This window comes from Syngnathus scovelli, chromosome 4 (assembly GCF_024217435.2).
Source record: "Syngnathus scovelli strain Florida chromosome 4, RoL_Ssco_1.2, whole genome shotgun sequence".
Classification (NCBI taxonomy): domain Eukaryota; kingdom Metazoa; phylum Chordata; class Actinopteri; order Syngnathiformes; family Syngnathidae; genus Syngnathus; species Syngnathus scovelli.
This window is the reverse complement of record NC_090850.1, coordinates 21,266,427-21,288,576: the sequence shown is the minus strand read 5'-3', so window position 1 is coordinate 21,288,576 and position 22,150 is coordinate 21,266,427. Positions and strand designations below refer to the sequence as shown.

The following is a 22,150-nucleotide window of genomic DNA, read 5'->3' as shown; positions in this document are numbered from 1 at the left end:
AAAACGAATATGGTGGCATTTTTTAACGGTTTGTTTTTGTTTTAATGTGTTTTAATTGTTTTTAGCACTAAAGCGAAATAGGTCCAGTTTATTGCGCAAGTAAGAATTCAACAGAATTATTTAAAAACAATCTCATAAAACACGACGGGACAAAATTGATGACACCGCAAAAAAAAAATTAATCTGACCATCGGGACAAGTTCTGGCAAGCTGTGCCCTCTAATTAGCATGATATTAAAAATAAAAAAAAGCATTAATAGTCTCCCTTTTTTGTCATTATCTTGTGGGACATCATTTTCCAGCAAACGAGCTCCTCCAAACGATAACATCCATGGCGAGCATAAAAAGGGTGGGGCTGGTTGAAATTCTAAACGCTCCCCTCGTTTATTTGCTCATTTTTCCGTTCTTTTTTAATTCCTGGCTTGTCGCTATTTCGCAGCCCGCCCAACCCTCGTTCTGTTTCTTCAGAGCGGGCCTCTTTCCCTCTCGTTGCGATAAGATACACTGCTGCTCGCCTTGTGCCTCAACCTGCTGAATTTCAAGCAGGGCCCACGTCCGCACACACATACACACACGCGCACACACACACAACAGCCACACAGTCTCCGCTGGCTCTGCACCGGCGGAATATTAACTAGTCTTGCTGCAGCAGCAGCCGACAATCCAGCAGCCCACTGAAGCTTCACAGATCACAAATGAACAGAGGTGCGGGGTGCTTCATGACTCATCGTCTCTGATCAGCAAGTTAACACCTTCAGGTTGCGGGTGGAAAGAGGGAGGGGGGAGGGGGGTGGTCGAAGAACAACACAACAGTGTTGTTAGTCCTCCAAAAAAAAATCGTCAATGCTGAATGCGCTAAATGGGACAAAGAATAATAGTCACCGGGTCCCATTTCGGCACGGTTGACGGCGAAGAGGAGGAAAATAGGAAGAAGAAATGCATCATCCTAATTTTAAAAGCTATCCTTCAACACGGCGAGCAATTCTCACCATACTTTCGGTTCAGTCTTCACAAATCCACCTGTTGTTAAAGTGTTCATTATTTATTTATTTTGTTTATTTATTTCTTTTCCAATTATTTATTTATTTATTTATTTATTTATTTATTTATTTATCTATTTACTTATTTATGTATTTATTTATTTCATTTAGTTGATACTTTATTTATTTATCTATCCATTTATTTATTTTTGATTTATTTACTTGTTTATTTATGTATTCATTTATCTTAACCTTTTTATCTATGGCGATAGAGGTGAGCTTGAAAAAAAAAATACCTTGCTGATCCAGGTCTCAAACTTGGGCCCTTCTGTTGTCAGGAACAAATCTGAAAGGTGGAAAGGTGATTGGTTAGGTCGGGTGAAATCAAAATAAATCAAAGTAAAGTCACATATGAAATATGAGAGTTACACATGCCAAGGGCAAGGACGCGCCGCCGAACCATCATCAATGGTGGCTTTCAAAACTTGTGCTGATAGAAATCTAGTTGTCTGAAGGACATGATGGCCATGATTTCCAAAGACAAACTAAAATGTGGACTCGTCACCAATTCATTATATTCTGGAAATAAGTCTTGAAAAAAAACCTTAAACAATTTGTACAGGTTTGTTTTCGCCAGTTCGGAGGCACGGAATCAGAACGTTATTTTATTATTATTTTTTTCCCCCCCGATAATTACTTCTCCCTAATTTGCTATTTTTGTTGTTTGATTTACTATCAACATGTGTACCCCCCCTTACCTCCAAATTCCATAAGCATACTAATCCAATCACTCCTTCCTTATTTAGCTTTGGCCCAATTAAAAGCTTTGATACGGTGGTGACGTATTGAATAAATCTGATATTTCGGCGAACGTGCAGAATTTGCAGCTCTCTCACGACCTCATGTGAAGCAGAACTTCTGCCTAAACTCTCCAGAAATTTTGCATTTTACGATAAGTGGGCATCGTGTTTTTGGCAGTGTTAAACACAAATACTGTATGAGCTCCTGACAAGCTGATGAAAGACAAATAAAAAACCTCTGAGATAAAGATGGAGCCGTCAGCGGGTGGCACGTTGATGAGTTTGGCCTTAATCAGCCAATCAGGCCTCTTAGGCAGAATCCAACCGTGATTGGCTGATTAGCTTCGGTGGAGTGTGCTGATCATTCGGTAAACATCCCACAATCTCGCTGCGGGGTGTCATCTGGCCAAGTTTTAATCTCTGGAAAACTCTTGCCTCAACTTCTTTTGCTAAAGTATCAATCATTTGGACACTTTGTACCGGAGTTTTAAAATGTATTTTGTGCGGGAGGGCGAGCGGCGCGTCTTGCGTAACGCCGGCGAAGGGGGATTCTGAGTGCTAAGTGGTATGTCGTGTCGCAGAGTAATTAAAGGCACGCGTGGTGCGAAAAGCTGGAGCCAAAGGACGAGCAAAAAGGAGTCAGTCACGCGGGAAGAGATAGCAGACGCGACATGGCCGGAAAAAAAAAAGCAAAACAAGTCACAACAAAGCCAAGGAAGCGTCTTAATTACAAAACGAGGCCATTGATAATTACTTAATTACTTCGCCTCGCCGATGAATCTCGTCTAGGTGAGACTTGTCGGTAAAAGCATTTTGCCTCCGTGTTATTCCTGCCCGAGAAAATACTGCAACCCATTAAAAAAAAAAAAAAAAAAAACACACGGTTGCTCTGCAGAGGAAAACACCAGAAAGGAAACATCGACGCCGAGCATCGATTCTCTCAGCCCGTCCATCGCTTTGCTCCCAGGCGATAGTCTATACCGGACAATCCCGACTCAACTAGCCACAAAAGCATACAACGCATTAAGCAACAAAGTGGTTTTGTCAACATGGCCTTTCCATTCTGCATCCAGGTGATAGCGGCCTGTCATTTATCTGCATCGAGTCCATCGGTGGGGAAAAAACAAGCGCTCCGAATATTACCAGAGCTGAAAAGATGGGCACGTGGGGAGGTAATTCTGGTTTTGACATCTCGGCGGGGGGAATCGTAGCAGACGAACGCTCCTTGAGTTATTCATAGCCTCTCAGATTTGTTAAGGGGATTGGAAGCAATTTGAGGGGCAGCCTTTGACTGTTTGACTCAGGCGGCGTTATGTTTCTATATTCCATTTTTGCAGGCGAGCTGACCGGGCTCGCTATTTAGCTATGTGTAGAACCTCGATGGAGAAAGTAGACCTCGGTTCTTCGAGGGGGTATCACCTTGGTGGTTGTTAGTTAAATATACACGCACGTTGCTGGAGGTCAGGGCAGTCTATTAGCATCGAGGCAAGGCGTGGAATGAGTTAGCCGGCCGGGGATGAGTCACGCAAACCACTGGGTAAGAATGTTAAGTGAAAAATATGCAAAGTAAACCAAGTCCGGAATCCGAGGCGGTGTCGTTCCACACCGCTCAAACAAACGTATTGTTCAACAAAAGTTTGACTGATGACATCACAGTTGCTGAGGGAACAAGCAATTTTTTTTTTTCCAGAGCTAACGAAAATGATTCTTGCCTGAATTTGGATTATTTGCCCTTGGCCAAAAGTTTGCAGTCTACGGAGAGTGAGAAAAATAATATTGTGTTCAGGTACTTGTATTAAATCTTTTGGGGATTGTGCAGAGAATTAATCTCCATCTCTGCCTCCTTTTCGTAAGCTGCCTTGCAAAGGACAGTGAATTTATTTAATGGCATAAAATTATCGTCGATATGCACGTTTTTTTTTTTCCCTCTTGTGCGTGTAACATTCGAACATCCGTGACTCTCGCCAACATGTATAATGTCACAAACACCAGAAAGACACAACAGCGTGGGAGGTAAAACACACACGGACATTGTCGAGAAATGCGGATAATTATTCTGTTCGCACGGCTCGGCCGTATCCCCTACACACACACACGAGGAGTCACACACACTATGGCACTAAAATAGGCAGTCACTTTATTCTGCCAAGCTTGTGCTTTCAAAGCTTCCAATTAGCAGCTTATCACAAGTGTTGGCGAGCTGCTGAGGAGGCGGGAGGATTTCAGTTAGGGTTCGGCACCGTTTCGCACGTACAAGTCCTCTCGGTTCTCATGTGGAGGTTTGCGCCGACGTGGGGGACGACGCGTTTTAATTGGGGCGACGTGTTTGAGACGACTTCAATAGGTTGATTTATGGTCTGGATTTAGTGGTAGGACGATCGTTTTAAGGCCTTTTAAAGCAAAACGTTCGAGAAAATAGAAAATACGAGGAGAGGTAATACGGGGAGCGTTTGATACTACCTGCAAGAAAAGGCCTTGTAGCGGAGAAAAACAGAAGCAACGGTGCAGACTGGAGCTGACAGTCGGCACTGCGACTGCTGCATTCGTGCCTGATGTTTCCCCCACGCTGTCACCTCGCTCTTCGTCAATACAGCTCCGAGCTATTACCCGTTGTAAGAGTCCAGGTTTATGCGAAAAGAAAAAAGGGGCTTTGAAGTCCAGAGTCGGAGAGTGGAGAATGGATGTGTACAGGGAAGTAGGGGTGGGGTGGGGGGGGGGGGGGGGGGATAATACTTTCTGGAGCTGTAATGCCCGTGAGTCGGAGATTTGCTCATGTCGAAATCAGATTTTGCTGTCACGCTGGGACTTCGTGTTGCTTTGAGAAGATACGAGAAAAATAAGAGCAGAAAAGAAGCAAAACAAAAGGTGCTTTCAATTCAGATTTGATTTTTTTTTTTCAGATTCAAATTTCTTGAGAGTGTTTACTGTATTTGTCCATGACGTCAACACAGTGGGAGATACCGTAGCCCCTCGCGGTTATCAAGCTCAAGAATGCCCGTCGCCTGATTTTTTTTCTCCATGACGAGGGACAAATGTCACCTCGGCGTGTTGCCTTTGTGTCTGCGAGAGGTTGACAGTAATGAGAGCGCGCCCAGCTAGCGCATATTTGCGCGACGCGAGCCGTCACGTCCCCTCTGCTCATCTGTCTGCATTTTTAAGCTGACCCCCTGCCCGCCGGGCTAAAGCGTGGTGGGGGTCGGCCTCTGGCATTCTAGAGGAAATGTCACAGCCTCCTCCGCGAGTGAGATGGAACTTCGCCAGGAAGAGGCGTCGCGTGGCGGGGAGTGGAACGAGACTTGCAAAAATAATTCACACACTGGACGGTCAATAAGTCGAAGACGTTGAATCTGTTTGGGTTATTTTTGCTGTGTTTGCATCTTTTCCACCAAGCTATAGGTCAGTTTGGCACAGTTCGCTTTTTATGGTCATATAGAAATATTGTCGTCTCATACTCAACGTCTCAATGTTTGTATTTTTTGTATAGCGCAATTATTTTTCAGCCCGTTATGTACTGCAGTCACACTTTTACGCCGTGCTTCTTTTTCAGAGTAAGTAAACTAGATGTAAAAGCTCATTTTGGGTTAAAAAAAAAAAAAACAGCCTCTTGGGAGTGATTTAATATATTAATGCCTCTTTACATGAGTGGGCAGACATGCTGAAAACTTGCAGTGGCATGCACGGCGTCCTCCCCAGGAGGTGTGAACCTGCACAGTCTCGGCCCAGTGATATGTGGCCCTGTCCTTTTGCTAAGGGAGGCAGCAGACTGTGAAACAAGATTTTCAAAAACTTGGCCATGGCCCACAAAGTCGAGTTACTTTGGGGTCAGCGGGGGCAGAGGAGAAACTTTTTTTTTTAAAAATGTATCTGCTTGTCTCACGATTTCACCCTGTCTGACCATGCAGTCCTTATTAATGCAGTGACAAATACAAAATCCATTTCCGCCCATTCCAAAATATCTGACACAGCTTGGGAGAGCTAATAAAATACATTTTAGAGATTTGGAAATCCACCTTTGAACTGCTTTCAAAAGGCTTCACCACATCACCACGTAAATTTGAAATATTCACGAACTGGCTACAGTCAGCAACTGTATTTGCCGCTTTCATGGCACCGGAGAGACCGTAAAGTTTTATATGTGAATAAAAACATAACCACCCTCATTTTTTGTAGTTGCTGCCACCTGGGCTTGGCAGGTTCGCCAGTTTTTGATTCCTCATTCAAACTGAGCTGAATACAAAACGGCACATAAACAAACAAGAGCTGCACTCGAGTTTTACTTAATCAGACTTGTTCTTCTGGGATGTGGCACTTAATAAAACAAACTAATTGATGCAGAAACACAATCCGAGCCAAAGCGCATTAAAAATTAACCACAAACCTTCGCCGCAAGGCTCGGAGCCAACGAGAAAAAAAAAAAAAAAAAAAAAGACCAGACCTTTATCAACTTTGATTAATTCCTAAAACAGATTAGAAATGAATTAAAACGTGCACAGGTTAAACTGCGACTGCTCTGGGACTAAAAAGCGAGGAGTCCAAAACGATACCCGCGGTGCATATGACACCGCTAAATCCTCCGTGATTACCTAAAACATGGGGATTAGTTTCCAGAGTGTTTAAAAAAACCTCGCTAAGTATGAGTGACAGCGCCGCACTCAGCTGGCCGAGAGTAGAAGAACCAAAGAAATGTGATTTCTCCATTCAGTGGTGGAGAAAATGGCTAATTTTGTTCTTAGTAAACTAGAACATGAGTGTTTGATTCCTACTGTGAGTCTTGAGTCATTTATATTTTCGTACGACACTAAGATGATTATTTTTTTATAGATGTATTTTCCATAAAGTTTCCGATAAAAGCTGAGTGAACGATCCAAAAGTTTTACAAATATTCTGTTGTTTTTTTGGACAGCCATATTGTGATGAATCAGTCAAACGAGCGTCCTTTTTATTTGCCGCATGGAGAATATTTTGACTCAGCCGCAATCATCTAAATAAACAGACATTCAAATGAGACGGCACCATAGCAATTAGCCCGAGGCTATTATTATTATTATTTTTTTTTTTCCCCGAATAGCGAGCCCGGATGCTGATTCATGGTTCTGGAGTACGATTGCAGTGAGTCAGCGCTTGTGTCAGATCCAATTTTCATGCTGCGATATGCAAGAAAATAAATGGTTTTCTCGTCTTGGTGCGCTTCTTCCTGTCTTCGCAAATATTTTTTTTTAGCAACATATAGCTCAATACATTATGAGTTTAATAGCCCATGTATTCTACACATTTAAAGTTGAACTAACCAAAAAAGCCGTTTAATAGTTATTACCAATTGTTTGAGTGGAATTCCAACTGTTGATCAGCTAAAACATTATTTAATCCAAAAATATTTTTAAATGTACCGCAAAAAGACAAGAACAAGGCTACAATAAAAATTTTGTGTATTAACAAAATATTATTATGGGTTGATTTAAACAGAAAGCAAGACTGACAACTTATTAACACATTCCTGTAGTTCACTGAAAGTTCCGCCCGACACAAACACAAAAACACACGTGTGGTAAATCTGGCAGTGATGCGGCTTAAGAAGTAAAATATGCTGTTTTTCCAACGAGGGTGAAAGTAATCCCGCCTTTCGAATGACACTTTACACAACCGCCGATGTCGCTAATGTCTGAAATCTTACCGGCGGTTAAGTCCTTGTTGAGGTCGATGAAGGCGTTAGCGTGAGGGATGCGCATGTTGACGGGTGAACTCAGAGCGTTTAGACACACTGGATCCCTAAAAAAAGGTGGGGAGACAAAATTAGAAGCTCACCAATATTTTTTGGGAAGAAAATATGTCGTAAAAGTCTTCCACAAAACGATCATCAGACTTTGATTGGCTCAGGTGTCGCAAGCATATTGAAATATTTTTATATAAGATTAATACATAGTAATTTTCTGACAATTTAAGTGAGTCGTTGTTCTGAACGGTAGATAAAAATATCTTTTCCCTCCAAAATTTTATTATATTAAGACGACGTAAATATAAATCACCTGTTGGTTAGAGAGCAAAATTCCGTGGTCGTCGATTCCGTGACTCCAAATATATCCGGGATCATATCACCGTTGAAACTGCAAGAAACATTTGTCAGCAATATAATCTTTGTGTATGAATGGAAATAATCCCATAATGTCGCTCGTACTTACTCCATCACCAGAGGTTGATCCCTGAAGGTCTTATTCAACCTGAGCCAAGCAGTCATATCTGCAGAAAGCCAAACACAATTTTATCGTATTCCTCGGCCAACGACTTTTGCATCCACATACCTAACGTCTCGTTGTCTCCCCAAAAAATGAAAACCGAGGATGCCATTGTGTTAATCTGAGCCGTGAGGAGAACATCCATCTGGGAATCTCCATCATAGTCGCCGGGCACGACACTGGTGAGGACCGTGTCACTGTACACATAAACAGGGAGTTATTATATACAATTGACTTTTCTCCAACTTGTATTTAAACACTATTTGAAGTCTGTCCATTTCCTAAAATTCAGTTAGTGTGAATTTCCAGGGTTTACTATAATGGAGTCACTCCTGGTGATTTAATCACTAAAATTGAGATGCTACAAGAGCGTTTAAAGTGAAAATCAATAAGAACACAATCACCTTGGCAAGATCCCTTTTGAGATGTACACCTTGGGCTTGAAGTAAGGTGCTTTGGAGTCAGCCAAGAAGATAACCAGCTCAGACTCTAAAATCAAACAAAGAATAAGTAGAAGATGAAGATGGAAAAATATTAAACGTAATAAATAGTGGGAGAGTATGCTGTTATGACAGCTATTTAACATACGTTCCCTGATGATGAAGATGTCTGTCTGCTTGTCAGCGTTAAAGTCGCCAAACGCCGCAATCGTGCCGTTGTTTTCGGTACCAAACAGGTCGGTGGTGACATTCTGGAGGGCATTCGTGTGATGGTTGGCGATAAATTGGAAAAAAATAACAAAAACAGTCCTTTGTGACAGGGACATCTTGCAGATAGCAGTGCTCATTTGACAACAACACTGATCGTCTTTCGGCAAGCCGCTTTACGGCACGCAGGAAATAGCAGCGTTTTTACGTTGAACGAGGCATGACCTGGAAAACAGTGTCGTATGTCACTTTCGTAGTTTATTTAATTGTACTAAAGAGCGGAAATGTATGTATTAAGGTCCTGTAATTTGGTAAAATGTTGCTGTATTTTCACTTTTGTCTTTACGTCAGTGTCGTGCTCAGGTAGTTTGACAGTTGACAGCGGCAGCAAACAATCGGTTTTACGATCAGCTTAGCCGGATGTGGTAGGTTTTCTTTCAAAATAATAGATATAAGTGTACATTGTAGTTCAATTCTATTTAAAATCACGGACAAAAATTACATTGAACAATATTAAATATTATATATTATCATGATAAAATATTATTTTGGTTCAAAAAGAATTTATCTACACAAATAAACGACAAATCTTATTTATTTTGAAATTGTAAGCCAGAAGTTTTGTGTGCACACATTAGAAGTTGAGTGCTTTTGCAACCATGGCAAGCTTGGCTGATGTCGGTTGGAAACTGCTGGAATTTAAAGCCCGATCAAAACGATCAGGTCAGATTTACCCCTTTCACCTTGTCCTTGCATTACGAATAACCACTTTCTTTGTCTGCGTGCGGGTGACTTTTTTTTTTTACGCGGGGCGCTTGGTTTTGCAGCAGACACACTGACTGGTCTCATGCGCGAAAGGTCAGAGGTTTCAATGTGCAACATTTGGGGACAGCTATTTTGAGAGCCTCTCACCTCTTCCATAATTAAATGAACATAGTTTCGAATACATGTTTGCATGTTGCAGAAGATGAATCTTGAGGAAGCGAAAGATTTTGCAACCAAACCACCAACAGACTGCTGGTTCATGTTACTGTACGCCCAAATAGTCCTGAATGAAATACAATAAACACTCCATGCCATCCCAAAATATATTTGATATTTAGTAAAGTTTCTCTAAAAAAAAAAAAAAATCTTTAACAGCAATACCACTACAATTAACAGTAATGATATGCATGTTAGTGCATCTTGAGGAACGGGAAGATTTTGCAAAAAAAAAAAAAACTCGTCTAACAGTAGAATATTATAAACTATATGACCTTTATCCCACCTGTCTTACAAGATTTAAGAAAAATACATACATGTGTTATTGCATCATAACTACATCATTGAATTAATAATTAATTGTCCATTCTAAACATGTCCAATCTGTTATCTGTTTTTCTACTGTTTCTGGGTTTGGAATTGAGGTTGACAGAATGTTAAAAACAATCCAACAGCGTTGCAAGAAACAAATATTTTTTTATTACTGGAATATGCAAAGTCAGATTGTGATGACTTGTTGCAGCGCTGTTGTATTGTTAACTTTTGAATCAAAATCACTTTTAACACATTCTTCTGAAATTGCAATGTTGTAATGTCTTTTTTTCTGTTGTCTGTGTGTCAAAATAATTGATTGCATGCATGTTCTTTATGGTAACATCATAATCATGTCATTCAATGTTAATTCATACACGTGTCCAATGTTTAATGTGTGCTACTAACTGCCTCCTGCTGTAGTTTTGTGATTTAGCTGAGAAAGAGAGAGAGAGAGACGATTGGCCTTAATTTCACCTTTTGAAAATGGCTGCGATAAAGGGGCCTCATCAGAAAGTCCAGAGACTGGGTAAGTAGAAGCAGGTTTAGAGGAATGAAATAAATTCAATCAAAATCTTAAAAAATATAAGAATAAAAAAAACAATACAAGAATGAATAAAAATAAAAATATAAAAATAAAAAATGCTGTGGTTCAATGGTGGACCAGCAAATATGTCATGGTGACAAAAGTATTGGATCAAAGTGCAGTTTTTATTATTCGTATTATATTTTATTATATATTATTTTATTATTCATAGTCGAACAAATATGCTCCCAAATGTGTTTATGGGCAAGCTGTCTTGAATGGTTTGTGATGTAATAGTTTGCCTAATTTGCATGAGCCCGCCCCCAAATTTTGGCTGGGTGAACATTTGCCATTTTGAAAAGACAGCTGAAATCTGACAAACTAAAAGGTAAGCAGAGCTGCGCTGAGTTTTAACTGTAGTGTATGAAGTGTTGCTGAAGTGACTAAAAATGATTTTATTTCCCCCTTTCCACACATTGTAATAAAAGTTAGATTTGCCTGAAAATAACAAATAATGTCTCCTTTAAGAATTTACCACAGATTAATTGATGAATTGAAATTAAATGACCAGGCGGTGTGTCCTAAAACTTTTGTTATCCAGTTACAGATAATATTTCACCAAATGCAATAGATACTGAAGAGTCAGTGGAATATTGGACTGAATGATTCCATGTTAGAAAGTAAAATTGGAATGTTCAACTTCTCATCTCCACTCCTCAAAAGAGCTTTATCTTTCCTCTTTGTCCCCACATCCTGAAACTTTTAATATAATGAAAATTATGCTAATTTCAGTGGGAATGTGAAATGTTCACTACCTTGTGGTGTTGACCTGGGGTCAGGTCTATTAAAATGCAAATCACCATCTTCAGACGAGTCTGAAGATGAGGGGGGGAAGAAAAAGTCAGACTTGAGGGAATTCCCGGTCTACTCCCGCTGTTGGGACACTAAACTATAGAGTGTCTGATAGCTTACCTTTTCTCTAGTAAATAATCAAATTACAATGTCTGTGCCATCCTAATTTCCATTAACTTCATTAGTTTTCAAGATTTTTTTTTTATTTTGGGACGTACAGGTATTCCTTTAAAATTATCTGTAATTGTTTTGGGAGGAAATGTTATGTATCGAAATGTGGTATCGGTGCTTGGTATCGGTGATGACTCAAAAAATGGATATCGGTCGGAAAAAATTCGGTATCGACCATTTTCTACGACTTCAGCGACAACATCTTTGCTCAAATTCCAAAAATTAAACACCACTATGGGGAAAAAAATGATTCTAAATTCCAACCAAAATCAACCATCCCCTCCTGTATTTTTTAGACAAAAAATATATCCGCCACATAATAATGGAAAGAGAGAAATCAAATTAAAATGTCTGTGCCATCCTAATTACCATTAACATCATTAGTTTTCAAGAAAAAAAATGTTATTTTGGGACGTACAGGTCTTTCTTTAAAATGATCTGTCATTGTTTTGGGAGGAAATGTTATGGATCGAAATGTGGTATCGGCGCTTGGTATCGGTGATGACTCAAAAAATGGATATCGGTCTGAAAAAATTCGGTATCGACCATTTTCTACGACTTCAGCGACAACATCTTTGCTCAAATTCCAAAAATTAAACACCACTATGGGGAAAAAAATGATTCTAAATTCCAACCAAAATCAACCATCCCCTCCTGTATTTTTTAGACAAAAAATATATCCGCCACATAATAATGGAAAGAGAGAAATCAAATTAAAATGTCTGTGCCATCCTAATTTCCATTAAATCATTAGTTTTCAAGAAAAAATGTTATTTTGGGACGTACAGGTCTTTCTTTAAAATGATCTGTCATTGTCTTGGGAGGAAATGTTATGTATCGAAATGTGGTATCGGCGCTTGGTATCGGTATCGGTGATGACTCAAAAAATGGATATCGGTCTGAAAAAACTTGAATCGACCATTTTCTACGACTTCAGACTTTTGCTCAAATTCCAAAAATTAAACACCACTATGGGGAAAAAAATGATTCTAAATTCCAACCAAAATCCCCTCCTGTATTTTTTAGACAAAAAACATGTCCGCCACAATGGAAAATCCGTACCAATTGTGTCCTCTCTCTCAGGATCCATCTATGAGCCCCTCAAGCTGTCCATCCTCCACCGCGAGGATGAGCCCCTGTGGGAGAAGCTGGACCGCTACTACAACGCCGGTAAGTACACTTATCATCCGTCAGCATGCGAAGCGACGCCATGTAAGAGGTGTACAATGATGGCAGAGTGGGGAGACACACAATAGCGCCACAAACTACAGCCGCGCTATTGAGTTTATGATTTCATCTGACATGTTCCTATTGTTAAGAGGTGTGTGTGTGTGTTTAGAGGGTCTTTCAACTAAGTGTGTTTCTGTGTGCTACAGCAGTCCTCCACAGGAACAGCATCGATTAAAGGCAATTTCCAGGCTCAAGTGCTTTTTCCTGTTCTGGTGGGCCATGAAACACAGAATTGGTTTTAGGTGGCCAAGCAACTTGGGGTATCCGAATGTCTAAAAGTATTTTGGATTATAGAGCCAGGGATGAATGAAATAAGATGGAAACGTCTTTGATCGAGATGATTTTGATTAGTCCGATTTGAGTTTTGTCGCAATAGCCTGTCTCGATAGGCTGCTGTAAAAAATGAAAACCCGAAAAGTCCTGCTGAACTTTGTGTTGGACTATTTGGAAGTAAGAAATAAGAGATTTCATTGTTTTTTTTTGTGTGTGTGTGATTTCTGCTTTTTGCCAGAAACGTCTTTGATCGAGATGATTTTGATTAGTCCGATTTGAGTTTTGTCGCAATAGCCTGCCTCGATAGGCTGCTGTAAAAATGAAAACCCCAAAAGTCCTGCTGAACTTTATGTTGGATTATTTGGAAGTAAGAAATAAGAGATTTCATTGTTTTTTTTTTTTTTGTGTGTGTGATTTCTGCTTTTTGCCAGAAACGTCTTTGATCGAAAAGTCCTGCTGAATTTTATGTTGGATTATTTGGAAGTAAGAAATAAGAAATGTCATTGTTTTTTTTTTTGTGTGTGTGTGATTTCTGCTTTTTGCCAGATAGCCGTGCATATTGCATGCGTTTACCGAAACAACGGGTGGTAATTATTGTCATTCAGAATCCAACAGGTGATCCCGTGCATGGAAATAAATCTCAGCGCCAGGCTTATTTACTCGTCGGCGCGCCGGGTGGCTGTTATAGGAAGTGGCCGTCCAATTGCGGCGCGTGGGGGGGAACAAAGCCGGCGTCGTTATCAGTAGCACCCAGACCCGGCTGCCAATATATGCTACCTGCTCACTGTCGGGCAGCGAGGCAGGAACACAATGACAAATCAAACCCGTTCTTCTTTTTGTGTGTGCGTGTCTTTGATTTTGTGCAGCAAAACTAGCCACAATGGCACCGCTGTGACTGACTTGACACGTCGTCGTTTTAAAACTCATTTAGAAGGACTCCTTGGAGACGATGTTAATTAGTTCTGGAAGGATGTTTTACTTATCACAGAATTAGGTGGGCTTGTTATATTCTCATAAAAATGTCTTAAGAATCGATTCCTGAAATAGGAATGGGCATTTTGCCATTTGGGGGGAATTCCAGGGCAAATCCCAAACCTGAGCTGAAGCGGCTAATTTAAAAGGGTCAAGTCAAAAATTCTTTTTTGCGAGGTCGCTCAAAAAACACCGATTTTCAGAAATAGGCGGACAACTATTAATTTAATTTCTATTTTTCATGCTCAATGTGTAATTAAGCTTGCCGACAGCCTGTTATTTGTGTTATTTAAAAGTTAATTTTCCATAATATGTCCCTTCTAAGACATTTGAGCATGAAATTGAGTCCAGCTCAGCCCGAGAACAAAACCGCCATAATGCCGTCTTGATGTTTTTCCCGAATGACCCGAGAAGAACACATCAACCAAGTCGTCATGAGCAGCGTGAGCAAACACGCACACGCAAAAAAAGTCGTTTGTTCTCAAAACGTCTCGCAAATGCAAATTAAAGATTTGGGAGGAGGGGATTTTGACATCCGTCAAGATAATGTTTCACTAAATCGTCTGTCGGATGGTTCGGAACAGACTATGGAGCGATGAAGAGAGACGATGGGATGGGAGGGGAGGGGGACAAACTAAAGACGACACCTGAGGGCAAATAAAAATAGTCTTTTGATGTAGCTGAAATTTCAATTAAAATTGCGTTGATGGATTGTGGATAGTGAGGACTTGGCTACTTGGATTTATTCTTGTATTCTTTATTTTAAGGAATTTACAATAGTTTAAAATTTGGCACACTTTTGATAAATAGTTGTATTTTGACGTGCACAAAATTTGAGTGATTTACCTGCACAACCTTTAGGGGATTTTTTTAAAAAAGTTTTTTTATGGTCATGTATTTATGGAAATTTGTGTAAATATTTTTTATTTTTTTTATTCTTACACTTTTAATTAATAGTTGGATTTTGACATGCACAAATTTTGTGTGGTTTACCTGCACACTTAGAGTTTTTATTTTTTTACCTATTTTTTTATTTTTTGTGTTCATTTATTTATTTAATTTTTTTAAGGTAGCACAATTTATTTGCACTTGTGTTACTTTTGGGGTATTACGGTTGTATCATTATAATTTGTGACAAATGGCAGATATATATTTTTAACCTGTGCTTTTTTTAAAGCGCTTTTGACCTAACCTAGTTCTTTTTTTACAGTCGATTTTTTTTTTCCTCTGTTTAATCACCCTTTGAATTCTTTTTGTTGTTGTTTTTGCTGCTGTGGCATTTTCTTCCACCTCCCACGAATCCGACACAGCACAAAAGGTTCCGATGATGGATGTGCACATTCTTAACATCAGTTAATCCATGCGTAGAGGGTTGAATTAAACGCCTTCTATACTTTTTTGGGTGAGAACATATGTTCATCCGTCAAGTGTTTCAGCTGCTCTAAATCCGTCACCATCTCTGACTGGGTAACAAATGACCGGCAGAATGGATGTCGCCTGCCATTCGTGGCGCCTAATGTGCAGATGAAAAATGACATGATCTCCCCCGATAGATTAGTCACCTCTGCCGTGTGTAAAATATACGAATGGCTATGTCAGAGGCTTGGGTGGGCACATATTTCTGCATACGTTGGTGTAAGCCAAGTCAAATGTAAAATTGTGTTATTTTACATAAATCACTTCTGTCAAAAACAAATGGTTATATAAATAAATACATATTTTTTTATGCTATTGTATGTCTGTACGGCAACCTTGAGTGCCTTGAAAGGCACTTTATAAATAAAATTGATTATTATTATTCTTATTAAATAGATAACTAAATAAATAAGGAATATTTATATTTATAATAATATGGCACACTGCATGTTCTGTGTTATTTTACATAAATCACTTCTGTCAAAAACAAATGCTTTTATGAATAAATAAATGTTTTTTTTATGCTATTTTATGTCTGTACGGTGACCTTGAGTGCCTTGAAAGGGGCCTTATAAATAAAATGTATTATTATTATTATTATTATTATTATTATTATTATTATTATTATTAAATAAATAAATGAATAAATAAAAAATAAATAAATAAATAAATAAATAAAATGGATGGATGGATGGATGGATGGATGGATGGATGGATGGATGGATGGATGGATGGATGGATGGATGGATGGATAAGGAATATTTATATTATATTTTTAAAAACACGGCACACTATATTTGCGCTTGTGGCATTTGAAACATTCACATACGCATTTAAATGCGAGCCATACGTTGTCTAACGGTTCCTTGAACTTGAGGAATATTCAGCGAGCCTCGCTCATTAGCTTTTCTTCCCACACGTTGCTTGAAGGGCAGGACTCGAGTTAAAGATGTGGGTTGCGTAAAGCACATTCATGCATGTTTCATCTTTTCTCTTGCCAGTCAAGACCACCATACTCAACTACCAAAGTCCCACCACTGGGCTCTTCCCCGTCAAGATCTGCTCCACTTGTAAAGAGGCCAAGGTGCGGGACTCCTTGTACTGTGCGGCGGCAGCTTGGGCGCTGTCCTTAGCCTACCGGTCAGTATCAGCATAACCGAAAATTATTTCCAACGTGACTGTAAAAGACAGACGAGATTTGAACGGCTATTTTAGTCGAAACAGATGAGGACGAAAACAAAAGAGCAACGAGGACCGTACGACAGTGAGTGAAGACGTGATGAAGAAAGGGAAGAGGAGAAGAAAAAAAAAATCAAGGGAGATGGGAGGGGATGGACGTTAAAAATAGAGACTTGCTATGTGAACCGGCGGCGGATCGCGGCCATCAGTCACGGTTGCCTCCTATTAGATCTGTCACTGGGATTTCATTAAGATAATTCTCATCTGACAGCCTCGGAGAATAGTGTTACTTTCTCATGCGTGTGTGTGTGTGTCACACGATAACTTGATTTCATTCACTCAGTTCAATTGCATTAAAATGAACAGAGGCCATGTTCTGCTGTCATCCAGAAGCTCTGAAGCGCCAACGATATCTAATAAATGAGCATGTACTCTCTTACTGGCCACAACATTAGGTACACGTACACAATTGAAAATGTCAGTATGACTCGTCTCGCGTTTCCCTACAGGGGATATTCTCGTAATTTATAATTGCCTATATTCATAGTTTTAAATATATATGCGGATTTAAACTCAGACTTATTCCTTACTCAATGTGGATGTTGAGTTTCAATTCATCCAAGTTGAACAACTTACCGTATTTTCCGGACTATAAGGCGCACCTAAAAAGCTCCAATTTTCTCAAAAGCCGACAGTGCGCCTTATAATCCAGCGCGCCTTATATATGGACCAATATGGATTCGTGGATGAGGACTAATTTATTAAAGTAAGCTTTGTGTGTTTATTTTGTGTGATATTAACGTTTGAGCAATGCTGAGTTTTTGATATATTGTTATTGTTTTCACTATTTCGAGTGTTACTATATTGTGATTGCATTAAAGTTTGAGCAACATCGAGTTATTTATTCTATGCGCCTTATAATCCGGTGCGCCTTATAGATGGCCAAAGTTTTAAAATGGGCCTTTCATTGAAGGTGCGCCTTATAATCCGGTGCGCCTTATAGTGCGGAAAATACGGTAAATTTGTTTTTTTGGGACTATAGACGCATCGATGACGACATGGGGCGCACCCACGAACTGGAGCACTCGGCCATCAAGTGCATGAGAGGAATCCTCTACTGCTACATGAGGCAAGCTCATAAGGTCGGTGCCATCACAAATCCTTATAGTGTTATTGGACATTATTATTTGTATTTTATTTGTATTTTATTTTGATAATATTTTATATTTATTATTTATTTATTATTTTTATATTGGATATATTTATACTGTCCAATATCTCAGACTTCTCTTCTGAGCTAGAACTCGTTAAAAATTGGAGTCGGTTGGAAAAGGGCAAAATATGTTGGCAGTCGGAGGGGGAAAAAAAAAATGGAGGATTAGAAAGTGGCTGCTCTCATGATGGTGCGAAGCAGCAAGAGGGGAAACAAATGAGGTAAAAGTGGGACAAAGGCCCAATTATTTATAACTCCGTGTGACAGAGGGAACGGCTGGCGGCCCAGCTGTGATTTCATGTCGTCGCTACCCACACACTCGACCCAACACATATTGTACTCATGTATTATACGCTCCCCCAAGTGGCTGCTTTCCGCTCGCAAAATTTCAAATCGGAACCCGCATAGGAGTTTGACACATTTTATTTTTGGCGTAAAAGACGACACAATACAAAATCCATTCCCCGAGATCCCTGTTTGTCTAGGTGGAGCAGTTCAAGCAGGACCCCAGCCCCTCCAAGTGTCTGCACTCCATGTTTAACTTGCACACGGGCGACGAGATCCACACCTACGACCAGTACCACCACCTCCAGGTCATTTGAGTTCCATATTAAATGGAACGGCGGAGATTTTGAATGTAAAAATGTGGTTCGTGTGCTTTCCACAGATCGACGCCGTGTCCCTGTTCCTGCTCTACCTGGTGGAGATGATCTGCTCCGGCCTGCAGATAATCTACAACACGGACGAGGTAAGAGCTAGCCAGGTTGCAGGAAGGCAGCCATTTTATTAGCGGAGCCCAAAACAAGACCTTCAACGCTTTCTCCTGCAGCGTTGTCATTTTAGATTACATCTCCAATCGGTCACACAAACACACACACCTGCACGTGCACTAACACGAACACACACTTTGCAATGATTCTCTTCTTTTGCGTTTTTTTTTTTTTGGGCAGTTCACTTATTTGATGAATTTTTTACCTCATGGTACCTACTCCACTTGGCTCTGGTACTATTTCTTGTACCTGCTCAGATTTTGTGAATTATTCCTACTGTGCAAAGTATTATGATGAACCATTTGTCCATGTATGACACGTGAATATTTTTAGAATCCTTGAGTCTTTCTATTGTGCACGATGTCATTTATCATTAGCGAGGAGCAATCATTTTAATTATACGACGATATCGGCAGACGTTGGATTGTTTGTAATTGCTTCATTTATTTTTAGTATGAAAGGCGGTGTTAGATTATAACTGTCAAATTTTAGTTCGGGGTCACCTTCATTCAAAGTTGATCACAAGTGGGCGGGACCAATTTTATTTGTGGCTTAACAACAATTCTGTTGTTTCTTCTGATGTTTTGCAGGTGGCCTTCATCCAGAACCTGGTTTTCTGCGTGGAAAGAGCCTACAGGGTGCCCGACTACGGCATGTGGGAACGAGGCAGCAAGTATAACAACGGCAGCACCGAGCTGCATTCAAGGTCGGTCACGTTTAACTCAACATTTCAGTTCAACCGAGTTTTTATTTTTTTTAAGATTCCTGAATTTCAGTCCTCTTTAATCCTGCTTTTTACAGAATCCAGGGACAAAATGTAATCACAATTATTAAGTATACAATTCAAATGTGTGCAGCTCCGTGGGCCTGGCCAAGGCTGCTCTGGAGGCCATCAATGGATTTAACCTGTTTGGAAACCAGGTAATGCACGAATGTATTATATCAAAATCAGAATATAATTTTCCGGAGAGAAAAAGGACTCCATAAATGGCTTTCATGTTCATCATGTCTATCGACGCTGATTTCCCAATCGACTGACTCGCAGCAGCCGACGCTATTATCACGTTTCACTGCGGCGTGTGAATTTGTCATTTTTCCTCCGTCAAGGTGTTCATTTTTTTTTCCTTTGGTGAACTTTTCCATTCGTGATAAAAATTGATCGGAGGCAAGAGGGTGAGAAGCTTCCTCTTATTATGTTTTAAATCGCTGATCTTTGAGCACGCTGGAACGAGATAATATGATATGTGACTACTTACCGTAATGTCCGGACTATAAGCCGCACCGGACTATAAGCCGCACCAGCTAAAATTCAGGGATATTTTAGTTTTTTTCTTACATAAGCCGCACCGGACTATAAGCCGCACGTGCACATGAGTTTTTTACAAAGAAAGACAGTACACAGAAAGCCGTAAGATTCCATCAATACGCCGCGCCACCATTTAAGCCTCAGGGTTCAAAGTAACCTTCCGAATAAAATGCATTAAAAGTTCACATTCATTACAACTTGTTTTTGGTGAGTAAAATGTCAGAAGAATTGAATTTAAATGCTGATTGATTGGGTTTTAATACAATGCAGATGGTCCAAACAGCGCCACTGCTTTGCGTAATCTCTGAGTCACATGGCAGAGTAAGAGAAAGGGTTTAGAGCCCTTTGACGCAGGTCACCTAGCGTGCATTCCTACTAAAGCTCATAATAGTCACAAGCAACACAGCCAGAATAAGCAGCAGCCATAGTAGTGTTTCAAAATCGTATTTTTGTTGTTTTTTTTCTTCAAGATACCGCACAACAGTGGTCCACAGCCTTTTTACGAGTGTATAAAAGTGATCAAGTCATCACAAAAATCACGAAAAAAATCTTATATAAGCCGCACCTGACTATAAGCCGCAGGGTTCAAAATTTGGGAAAAAAGCCGCGGCTTATAGTCCGGAAGTTACGGTACTTTACCGAACTCAATTGTATTTAAATGTGTGTATAAAATTTTGGAGATATTGCCGTCAACCGGAATTCTAATTATGTATTTTTTTTTTTTATTTAATGAGAATTTAGAAGAAAGGAACATTTATGATTACATCACATTTAAACTAACGGCGAGGATAAGTGGCTCGCAAAACGTTTGAATGGAATTTTAAGCTGCACTTTGCCCACCCTTGGTCTAAATGGTCGGCTTCAAGCACTTTTTTTTTTTTTTTCCGTCCTCAATCAACAGAGCTGACCCACAATCCCTTGCACTTTGCACACCTCGACCATTTGACTAAAAGCCCTCTCCGTCCGACACTCTTTTTTTTTCAGAGGGAAGTAGAAAATAGACCATGTAGGCAATAATCATCCATAATACATTTGTGCTTACATTAAAAAATGCTTAGCAGGTGGATGCTTTTTATTTTTTTGGGTACTTCAAAACCATTGGAGTACCCGCTAAGTACAAAAAACAACACTGGTGAGGCCTTTAAGTGCATGGGATGTTTGGAATGATGGGATGACTCCTGACACGTTGTTGTTGGAGCACTCCCACGCCGCACTTGATGTTGCTTCGTATTTAAATGTAGCCGCGCGCGTGTGCTCAGGGTTGCTCCTGGTCGGTGATCTTCGTGGATCTGGACGCCCACAACCGAAACAGGCAAACGTTGTGCTCCCTGCTTCCTCGAGAGTCACGCTCTCATGTGAGTGTACCCGCACCGACGTCCGTGTGGGAGGACAAATACGTGTTGGTTGTGATTTTTATTTCTGTCATATAAGGTAATGGTTATTATGGGTAACTGGCAAGAACAGGAGGTATCACATTAATCGTTGTGTGTGCTGTCGGCCATTTTTTTTTAGTCTGTGGATTATTTTAGCCATTTTCGTTATATCATTTGTGTTCCCCGGACTATTTTTTTTGACTTTGTGGATTATTTATCATATTTATTTCTATTGTGCACGCTAAAAATAAGCCATAATTCTTTCAAAATTATTTCTGGTTATTTTCCTTTATTTTTATTATGCTAGTTGGAGTTTTACATTAAATGATCGGAAATATATTCTTACTTGAAATTCATAAGTGAACCTTTAAATGTGTATTAATTATAAAATACAGGGGAAGAAAATGACTCCTGGGTCTGTTTCAAATGAAAAGGATTTTTAATACGAGATTGGTGTGAGCGTGGAGGAGCACTGATAAGAAACCAAGTATGGAAGTAGCCAATGTGGGAGGGGGGGGGGCTGTGGATTTAACAACTAAGCGGACTTTGTGGAGATACGGGTGGTCTCCCGGGGGCTATTAATTAGCAGATGTTCAACTTAGCTGATGAACTTTTTTTCCACCTTCCCGAGATGAATCCTGTATTTGAGGACTGAATGGACTCTAAAAAGCTGAAGTGCTTCCTCTCGGAGGCGTCCTCACTTCCCTTTTCGGAGCAGCTGTGATCTTAATCCCCTCTTCATCTTCTTCATCCTCTTCCCTGCCGTCAGACTTGGAATAGATGCCTCCTGACGACAGTGAGAAGAGGTTAATTGCGCACGTCAGACAAATGTCAAGGTGGCGGCGGGAGTTCGGGACTTGGCTTCGTGCCGAAGTGTTCAAAAATGAAAATTGAAGAAGAAACAAGCCACCAAATAAGT

At 40.0% G+C, this 22,150-nt stretch overlaps 2 protein-coding genes across 4 annotated transcripts in view; one reads left to right on the top strand and one right to left on the bottom strand.

Annotated features, from left to right (window-relative positions):
- itfg1 (integrin alpha FG-GAP repeat containing 1) overlaps nt 1-8,842 on the bottom strand; it is a 48,552-nt gene extending 39,710 nt beyond the window's left edge. The window contains exons 1-7 of the mRNA XM_049717107.2: nt 8,599-8,842; nt 8,415-8,499; nt 8,077-8,207; nt 7,957-8,014; nt 7,804-7,881; nt 7,452-7,546; nt 1,277-1,326 (exon numbers count right to left, since the gene is read on the bottom strand). Of these exons, the coding sequence (XP_049573064.1) occupies nt 1,277-1,326; nt 7,452-7,546; nt 7,804-7,881; nt 7,957-8,014; nt 8,077-8,207; nt 8,415-8,499; nt 8,599-8,797 (696 nt within the window). The 5' untranslated portion in view covers nt 8,798-8,842. The remainder of the gene's footprint in view (nt 1-1,276; nt 1,327-7,451; nt 7,547-7,803; nt 7,882-7,956; nt 8,015-8,076; nt 8,208-8,414; nt 8,500-8,598) is intronic.
- Nucleotides 8,843-9,262: 420 nt separating this feature from the next.
- The window catches only part of phkb (phosphorylase kinase, beta), a 30,313-nt gene continuing 17,425 nt past the window's right edge, over nt 9,263-22,150 (top strand). For 2 of the 3 annotated variants that reach the window (XM_049717049.1, XM_049717050.1), the window contains exons 1-9: nt 9,284-9,380; nt 12,583-12,669; nt 16,392-16,530; nt 17,612-17,711; nt 18,268-18,375; nt 18,450-18,530; nt 19,143-19,258; nt 19,410-19,473; nt 21,118-21,213. In XM_049717049.1, coding sequence (XP_049573006.1) covers nt 9,317-9,380; nt 12,583-12,669; nt 16,392-16,530; nt 17,612-17,711; nt 18,268-18,375; nt 18,450-18,530; nt 19,143-19,258; nt 19,410-19,473; nt 21,118-21,213 — 855 coding nt within the window. In that variant the 5' untranslated portion in view covers nt 9,284-9,316. Of the gene's footprint in view, nt 9,381-10,373; nt 10,480-12,582; nt 12,670-16,391; nt 16,531-17,611; nt 17,712-18,267; nt 18,376-18,449; nt 18,531-19,142; nt 19,259-19,409; nt 19,474-21,117; nt 21,214-22,150 lie in introns of all 3 variants that reach the window. The other variant, XM_049717051.1, reaches the window with a different exon arrangement.